Here is a 10,157-nt window from a genome sequence, read left to right on the forward strand (position 1 = left end):
TTAAATGAATCAATTTGTTGAACCGCTTGGATCGATTCCGTCATATTGATAAAACGATTCGTTCAAAAGAACCGACTCAGACATGAACGACTTGTCAACGAATGGCTTCAGAAATGTCAAGAGAATGAATGGAAGCTTTAATGCTGAAGCTTAAATGCGAGCTTCAGTTACTGACATCGATACTGTGTAAACCAATGCAATTTACATAAACTTAAGAAGAAAACGCAATTTGCATGCACAGCAAGCCTACAACTACAGCACGCGCCAGTCTAATCCTGTGCTGAACGTGCTTTTGAGCACCCCGGGACTGATCAAACAGAATGTCGATGTCATCAGAGCGGTTTGGGGATGCAATCGCAGTTGCATGCATGTTAACGCCTTAACCTACTACTGCACTGTGTGATGCAAGAACAACTGATAACTGAATCGTCAAACGACATTAGAAATACAACATTCGCATGCATTGCATAATAGAACTAACCCATTTGCTACTTACTCGAACATGTCATTGGGTGTTTTCTCAAATCAATGCGTGATGCCCACGTTTATTATTTTACAGTAGCCTCTCAGTATGGCACTGCGCCGACATAACAGACGGTACATTCCGATTAACTAGCCGAGTGCATTGGAAACACAGCGTCCTCTGTTCATCCGCAGCCCGTACTAGTCCAACAGAACGCGATCGTTCACCGTCCCCATCCCAAACGAGGTACCAGACCCCCTCTAAAACGCAACGACCACAGCGGTCTCCACCATGAGCGCTCCGCTTATCCTAAAGCAACCTACACACCGAGTACGAGGGGGAGGGGGAGGAGAAAAGAGGATGTTCTGTGTGGAGGAGGGAATCAACGCCGTTTGAGGCAGTGGCCCTCTCTCACACCAGGGCCAACACATAGGGATTATGCTTATAGGAGTTTATGTAGAAGCACTCGAGTCAATAAAACTGGATTGAAATGACGGCCTGGACACCAGGCGTTGGCAAGGACACAAAGTCATTAAAACTAAAAGGAATTATTCTGATTATCAAAAACTGGGAAGTTGGTTAACCCAAACTGCACTCAGTTTGTATAGAGATAAATAATGATCATAAAATTGCATAATAATCCTCAGCGGTCTGGCCGTCTCCATAATCTGTTTTCCTGGGAGAGGCTGCCATAATCTCAGTTAGAAGGGTAAAGGGAAGCCAAGACATACAGATATACAAATACAGATTTCCATGTTCACTCCAATTTATGATCCTAAATCATATGTAGCCTTTAGTAGTCTTTTACTTGTTTTACTATTTGCTATGGATTAAATATCTGCTAAATTAATAAATGTTAAATCTAAGCATCTTCACTAATATCTTTTAAAAATGTGTGTGTGTGTGTGTGTGTGTGTGGGGGGGGTACACAAAATACACTATACCATATTTTATATAATCTCAAATGTGCTGTGATTTATATTCCAAAGCGATTTATAAAATGTAGTTAACCTCAAGAGAGCAAAACATGCACAGGGTTTTTTTTTTTTTACATTAAATTACATGAGCCCAGGTTTATCTGTATAGTGCATTTCCTACATGCGCTGTAGTTTAATTTTTAGCTTTAAATACATTTGTTTGTTTAATATTTTGTAAGTTGTGGAGTGAGGGAAACTCAAATATATGTTTATAATGTTTGTAAACATGTCACTATATTTACCGGTATTTTGCATTTTTTATGAATACAATAATAAAATGTGACTTAAGGCCTGTTCACACCATGAATGACAACTATAAGAGATAACTATTATGATATTAGCGTCCGCTTTCGGTTTATTATAAGCGTGCTGCAGTTTTGTCGTCTGCCGCTTTAAATCTTTTTAAAGCAGGATAGATTCTTATTGGCTGTCAATCTTTTTACTATATCTTTATTATTATAGGTATCATCCTTGGTGTGAACGGGCCTCGTCTGTGTTTTGTTTTCTCTCAACGGTGCAAATTTGACCATGCACAACTTATAGGTAGGTGAGACTTATTTTCTTGAAAAATATGACAGATTACAGATGCAAGTCAACAATGTACGACAAGTGTTGTCAACCTCAGGAAACATCGGTGATCAATGTCACTTCTGAGAGTTTAGTGTTATTTATCAAACACAGACAATGCTATGTGTGTGCAATAATCCACTAGGATTGAGAGTTTGAAGCTCAAAGCAAGTCAATCTATTTCTGCAATCACATGTATCTGTATAGGAAACAGAGCTTTGCATGTGTGTGATCTGAGAAAAAGTCAAATCCTAAAAGGATCTCAACAAGTTTATAGGAACATATGGCCCACAGGACCACAAGAACATCATGGTCAAACAGGCCAAAGCACTCCAAAGAGGCTTAGACAATAAAATCGTCAGACTAAGAAGCAGCCGATGTAAACAGAGTTAACTACAGGCAAGGAAGGAGAAATCAAAATGCATGGATTGCAGTGTGTAACCGGCTTAAGCTATAACCCTGATTATGTATGCCACATTAGGAGGCGATCATCATTTTTTAAACATATTTAAACAAATTTGAGCTGATGCTGGTGGTAAACCTAGACCTTTCATGCCTGATGTTGTGCAAGCGTGCATGTCAGGAATCTGCATTGATTTTGGACAGAGAAACAACCACAGACGTTGCTAAACAAACAATCCAATTCTACAGTCAGCGAAAACGATTAATGCAAGTGAGCAATAAACACGCTTTACCTCTTGAACTTCAGATTAGCACAGATCTGTCTACGAATAAAGGAAGTATGTTTTCCAAAAACCCTGTTTAGTTTCATCACATGTAAATGATTCATACTGCAATACTCATTCATGCCTATCTGAATCATTACAAGGGTTATCATTGATACCTTGCTATTACCTGATATTTTGTATTGTTTTCACAACAATTGTGTTCAGAGTTGCTGGCTAATTGTATGGTTTAAGGTTCTAGTAAGCTAATAAATAAATAAACACTCGCTGAACAATATCCAGAACCTTGTAAAACATCACAATAGGCCCCAATGCAGAGCGAGTCTTCGAAATGGCTGAGCAACATAACAAAAAGAACTAGGTCAGTGAAACCGGTTGGTAGATGAGAAGGACAAGGGCACAGCTGTTCATGTGGCTGTGCATAAAACACCTTTCGCTCACTAAGCTCGTCTTTTCACTGGCTGGCAGTCTTCACTGCGGCATCAAAACACTGGCTTCTGATTGGGCAGCAGTGACATCACCAGAAAAGCGTAACACTCCTACTGGGTAATAGTGATGTCATGTGTTCGAGAGCCAGAAGGCTCAGATACAGCCCCGCCTCCATCTCTCCACTGCCAAGAGCACTCCTCCTCTCTTTCTCTGTCACTCTATCATCTTCCTGTTATTCATGGAAAGGACTCAAACCTCCCTTAATGACAGTGTTTTAGGACTCTCTTTTTAATTTAGTCCCTGGAAATACTTCTGTTCTAACTGGACAAATTCAGCATAATTATAACTAGAAAAGCAAGTATGGTGTTAATACATATGCATGAATGGAATTCTAGAGTAGATATACATTACAAACTGAAATAGTGTGTAATTATCACAATTTAAAATAACTGTTTTCTATTTTAATATATTTTAAAATGTAATTTATTCCTGTGATGGCAAAGCTGAATTTTCAGTAGCCAATTATTATTGCAGTTAAATGATTAATTTATAGTTTTATTCCTTTAATCAAAAGTTAAAAAGCATTTATTGGAAATAGAAATCTTTTGTAACATTATAAATGTCTTTACTGTCCCTTTTGATCAATTTATGGCATCCTTGCTGAATAAAGTTATTAATTGAAATAATTAAAATGTAATAATTAAATACTTTAAATTTAAAAATGAAAACAAACAGTGGTAGTGTATCAAGGTTTCCAGACTTTCCACTAAAATATCTGCAAAAACTGTTTTTGACTAATAATCATAATATTTTTTTGAGCAGCAAATCAACATATTAGAATGATTTCTGAAGGATCATGTGACACTGAAGACTGGCGTAATGATGCTGAAAATTCAGCTTTGCATAAAAGGAATAAATTACATTTTAAAATATATCCAGATAGAAGATGGTTATTTAAAATTTGAATAATATTTCACAATAAAACAGTTATTAACTGTAGCCTTGGTGAGCATTGGAAGAGACTTCTTTCAAGAAACGTATCCGCTTGGTAAGTCGTGAAGTAAGGAATGCCGTTTCTGGGTCCAAGCCTCATCTCGTTTCACTTGAGAATGCCATCGACGGATGTTTATGAGTGCTATTTATTCATATTAAACATCAAACATTTTAAAAAGTTAAACATTTTAAATACTTACAGTCTACACAACAGTCTCTGTGCTCACAGCGTCACAGAGAATAATATTTCAATGATTTATAAAAGATGAATCACTGTCTGGCCATCTGGAATTTTGGTATGGAGATAAAGGTTATGATAATTTTTATTGTCGTATTACACCACATTGTGTGTGTTAGCACTGTTCTTGTGGTATGAGATAGAGCGTTTGGATCCGGAAACGGAAATTAAACTTAACAACCGAATAGACTCCAAACTTTTGAACGGTATATATATATATATATATATATATATATATATATATATATATATATATATATATATATATATATATATATATATATATATATATATATATATATATATATATATGGGTTTTTGTAAGTAAAATATCCATATTTAACACTTTATAAAGTATCTAGCTTCAGGAGTAATCTAGCTTCAGGAGGACTGCCTTCCGAATTCAATTTACGGAAAAAGCGTAACTGGTGCGACGATGATGTAGCATAAGCATTTTGAACTGGGAGAAATTTTATACTTTCTTCATAAATTGAATACGGAGGACATTTTTTAATATAACTCTGATTGTATTCGTCTGAAAAAAGAATGTAATATCCACCAAGGATGGATTGAGGGTGAGTAAATTATGGGATGATTTACATTTTTGGGTGAACTATCCCTTTAAAAAAAATGAGCTTCACCTTTTTATAGCCTAAAGTGCATGACCCATTACTTGCATAGTGTGTGCCTTACTATAACCATGTTTCTTACTGTAACCAGGAACAAGTCAAATATAGTATTTCCTGTGGTAAATGGCATTATGCCAGAGCCCAGAAGCCGAACAAACACTTCTTTAAATCAAGAAACTTTTTTTAAATCACACAGAGACACACACACACACACACACACACACACACACCAATGAAAGAAATAAAACCCTATCTATGAAAAAAAGATCATGTTAATAATCATAGATTAAAACTAAAAACATCTCCTCCCTAACCAGATCTGTTTTTTGAAGAGTTTCTACTGCTCTTATTGCATCTGCTCCTGCAGGGATATCCCTCGGAGCACCTAGCATGGCTGCACGTTTTTTTTTTAAATGCCGCGTATGGGAATGCTGCTGACTGCGCAAGTGGGAGGGGAAAACACACTGACCTGCTGCTGTCACAATCTGACTCCTTGCTGAGAAGGCTACGGATAGACCAGCGAGAGCGCCTGCTTGGAGAGGAGCTCCGTGACAATGAGCGAGATGGGGGCAGGAGAAACACAGAAGGGCTGCCCTGCTCTTCCTCTTCTACGTTCGAAACCATTGGAGACAACAGAGATGCATGTGATGGGCTTTGATTTCTATCCCTTTTCGCTTTCCTCATATCCCAATGGTTCTCTGATGCGTCTGCTTTCTGTACTTCCTTGGCTCTCCTCTTCTCTCGGTTTCGGCTGCGTGAGAGGTAGCGGTGTGGCCGTGGGCTCGGGGAGCAGGACCACGACTCCGTATCGGATGAAGGTGGAAGAATGTTCAGGGTTGGAATGGGAATGGGCTCAGCCATGGTGACTTCAGGTGGTGGTGTAACAGCCATCATCAACAGACTTTCATACATCACCTAGAACTTTCTGCATCAGGATAGTCTAGAGTTTCATTGAGTACAAGTTTAATCAAGCACAATAATTCGTTGAGAAGCGCCAGATATTTTCTACTCTCTAGTCTCTTCGTCTTACATGTGGTCTGGAAATTCCACTAAAGCTCAAATCATAATCCATTACAGAAATACAATCTGATGACATTTGGAAAGGTCTGCATCCATTTCAACTCGCTGTCCTGAAGAAAGTAGTCTGCAGTTCAGCTTCCTTCACAGATGTACAGCATATATACGACATAAAATCCTGCAGCAGGAACTGAAAAAATAGGGTGGAGCCATCACTGAATTCTAATATGCATAAAAAAGTGAGTGCAGCCATCTCTTGTGCATGTCATTTTTCAGGGGGAAAAAACTAAGCATCTGAGAAGTTGAATATGCTTGCACCCAAGACAGCTTGATGTCAAATCCATCTTGTTCCGGTTTCTCTCCTGCTATTAAAGACTTCCTTCAAAAAAGGTCTCTGCCCCTTTTTCCTCCACAAGCGCAGCTCTCAAAAACCTGCCTCGTCATTGCGGTTTGCACATCAGTATGATAAGATCAAGTTGCTGAAAAAAGGAAAACTGTATTTGTCTTTAACTTCTTCAAGCTACAGACTGAAACCCATATTTTATTCAAGCTCCTTTATATTTTACACAAAACATATCTTTACAGCTCAATTGTATAATATGGTGGATCATAATATATCAGGGATGCACATACAGTATTAATATCATATAACATTTTTGTGAGTCACTGTTTTATTTTAACAGTTTGGCCAAATGTTGAAGAGATTCAAAGACTCAAAACGACATGCATAAGAAATATAAATCATAAATGATATTGTATATGTATACTACCATTTAAAAGTTTGGAGTCGGTAAGATATTTAAAAAACAATTTGAAAGAAGTCTCTGATGCTCATCGAAGCTGCATTTATTTGATAAGGAATACAATAAAAACAGAAATAAAATGAATGTTTTCTATTTTATTATATTTTAAAATCTGATTAATTTCTGTGATGGAATCAAACTCAAGTTTTAGGTGTCACATGATCCTTCAAAAAGCATTTTAATATGCTGACTTGGTGCTCAAAAACAATTCTTATCATTCAATATTAAAAACAGATGTGCTGCTTAATGTTTTTGTATTTCTTTCAAAAAACAATCTTACTGACCCCAAACTGTTAACAGTAGTTTCCTTGAAATGGTCATTGTATTGCATTCCTAATATATTTCCACATAATTATAGAACCTTTTTTTATTATAAATAAATTCCATGTTATTTAGCAGTGTCAATTATTTTGTTGGACTATATTCTCCCATATTCTTATGGTATAACTCCTCTAAATGAGATCGAGATTGACGGAGCAGATCACACAAACATAAAATCATACAACACCAACAACCTGCATACCCGGCTAAGTGGTGTTTAATACATGCAAGCTGTTATCAATGTATGGGTGGAGTAACCGTTGGCTGTTTACAGTATAATGTAGCCATCATCAATCTGTGATTGTTTGTCATTTACTACCTTATTTAACCAGGCTGTTAACATGAAGGACTTGCAGACTCAATTCCAAAAAAAAAGGTGAACCAAAACCTGCACTTTTTCTTATGTAAGCTACTGCCTTCGATTAAACTAGAGTGTAAAAATTCAACGGCTTAATCCAGTAGAAAACATAATGATATATATACCTAGTGAATTTTGAACAGCTGCTAAGTGCTTATAAACTTATTACTGTATTATTTGATTTTATCATGTTGCTGAACTTGTTTCAAAGGGAACAACACATTTTGTTCATGCGGTGACAAGGCACAGTAAATAGAAAACCTGTTTTCTTTCCTCACCTGTGACCTGACTGTCAGCTTTTTTACGTTTTACCTTGTAACATTTGTGCACATATATAGTGTGGGTGAAGAAGAAAAGGTTCCCACAAAGAAGCACTAAGCAGAGCTCTATGTCTTTTTTTCCTGTCAGTGGTACCACAAGCTGGTGAGCCATGCTGAGACAAATCAACCACAACAATACAAGAGCTACACAGTGTGTCCTCTTTATTCACTTTCTTTCAGAGCAAAGATGCCTTCCTGAACTCAAAGAAATTACCATAAGAATCAAGCAATTGGCAAAAGAAAAAAACTTTTCAAATTAAAAAGCGAAACAAAACAGTAGCAGCATCACACCAAGGGATTGACAAATAACAAAGCTGACCTTTATAATGATTGTTAAGAAATTGTGTAAAACTTACTGGTTATTTGCAGATTAATACCAATTCCTCTGAAAACCTCCTACCGAAGAGTTTCATCATAGGCTTCAGAACAAGACTGACAGCCGTTTGTCAAAGGCAGGGACAAGATCTACCACTTTATTTACTTTCCTGTTTGAACAAGCTAAATCATGTCCAGGTTTTGTTTGAGCAAATCAAACTAGAGCTATTAACACTTTCACTTACACACAAGCGTAAAAACCACCACAGTGCAATAAATAAAAGTGATTTTACTGTCAAATGAAGGACATCAATGACAGATACTTTATGAACCAAATAAAAGGCAAATAAGTCTAACTTAATCATAATAATAATTTTAATAATAATAATAATTCCTACCTTCCATTGGACGAATTACCCCCATTGTTTTTTTCCTGTTCGGCCTCATACACCAGACGGGCGACAGTACGAGGGGTGATGTTAAAATCCACTTTTTCGCAAGAACACATCAGCACCCCCTAATTTAGCCGGCAAGCTAACAAAAAAGTAGCTTTCGTCGCCAGTTTTCAAATTAAGCCGCTGTTTTCTAATGGTTTATTTCTGTTGAACTATTTCGGGTCAACATAACATATGCTGAAATGCGTAACGTTAAATGTCAAATCATCCTGCAGTAAACAAACCATGATAGGCGTTAGCAGTGCTAACGAACCGGTCAGCTGTACTATTCAGGCAGTTGGGGAGAATACTAGTTGCTAGTTGACTAGCATGCTAATGATACCGGTGGGAGAGAAAACGGTCCTCTGTTTACTTTTTCTTATCCGTTAAATCGCCTTTCCGCCATTCCAAAATCCTACTCACAGGACTAGGTGTTGATCTCATAGTTTGGTCTAAAATAGGCCTCTTAAAATTATGTATCTATTACATTTTAAGTATACGAACTTCCCCTAAGTTTAAATGCTACGCGAAGAGATAGTAAGATAGAGAACAGTTTCCAATGCGACGGGCAAAACGTTGACAGGGGTAGATTCAGACGCCAAGACAAGTACCATGACGCTTTGTGACTTAAGTAAATTAAAGTTTGAACTCACATGATGAGAATAATACATATGAACATGGTCGATATTAAAACACGGCTCAAAGCGGAAGACAATAATGCATGAATATTATACTTAATTACATACACCCCCTCCCAGTTTACTTAATGGTACAGTCGACAGAGAATCCATCAAAAGGCTCTTCAGCGTGCGCAGACAAAAAGTAACGGGTGTTTTGGCGTTGTGTATTAACAGGCCGGTACACAAATAATTCATTTTAAATAGCTTTAAAATGTTTTAAAAATACAGAAATGAATAAGGAATAAGACAAGGTTGTATAGATATATATCCAATACAATGTATAGGCTTCAATTAATATATAAACTAATGAAGATACAATATAACATATTCATATAGTTCATTTAATCAAATAAGTATCTGTCATTGATGTTCAATTAAAACTAGCCTAATATTTTCCAGGCTGACCTGATTTATTTGCTTACTGCGCCCTCTCCAGGATATTAAGTGTAGCGCGTTTAACATCATCTCAAAAAGAGGAGGAATACCTTAATAATATGGGAGTCCAACAATGATGGTTTAATCATTTAAATTGGTAACAATATAGTACAAATTCTAAAAGAGTGAAGTATGATATATCCACTTACCTTGAATGCTTGTTTCACAACTTTTATTCATCATTATGCTGGACTCGGTCACTGAGAGATGAGTTTGGAATTGATATACATTGTTCTTTCTCGCCAAGAACAGGTTTACCTTGCTTTAAAGGGCTGAAGAAAAACACAGACACTTTACACAGACCGTCCATCCCATAGTATAACCTTACCTGAATATACAGACTATATTGTTAAAAATCATATAAAAACAAAACCATCAGATTTACGTCATTATACATGCTTCCGTATATATTATTGGATGTGTATACTATGCTATGGATATTCCAGTCTCTTCAGCTTTTCCTGTCAATTTGTTTCCGCGGGAACGTCTCGT

The 10,157-nt window shown here is 36.8% G+C and overlaps 1 protein-coding gene across 5 annotated transcripts in view; it reads right to left on the reverse strand.

Annotated features, from left to right (window-relative positions):
- gramd1a (GRAM domain containing 1A) overlaps positions 1-10,157 on the reverse strand; it is a 36,068-nt gene that overhangs the window by 25,687 nt on the left and 224 nt on the right. Inside the window, exons 2-3 of one of the 5 annotated variants that reach the window (XM_079836108.1) lie at positions 9,815-9,937; positions 5,452-6,478 (exon numbers count right to left, since the gene is read on the reverse strand). In XM_079836108.1, coding sequence (XP_079692234.1) covers positions 5,452-5,894 — 443 coding nt within the window. In that variant the 5' untranslated portion in view covers positions 5,895-6,478; positions 9,815-9,937. Of the gene's footprint in view, positions 1-496; positions 882-5,451; positions 6,479-8,157; positions 8,250-8,514; positions 9,109-9,814; positions 9,938-10,157 lie in introns of those variants that run through there. The other 4 variants (XM_079836109.1, XM_079836110.1, XM_079836112.1 and 1 more) reach the window with 4 other exon arrangements.

The sequence above is a fragment of the Gobio gobio genome (assembly GCF_949357685.1).
Source record: "Gobio gobio genome assembly, chromosome: 15".
In the NCBI taxonomy this organism is placed as follows: Eukaryota; Metazoa; Chordata; class Actinopteri; order Cypriniformes; family Gobionidae; genus Gobio; species Gobio gobio.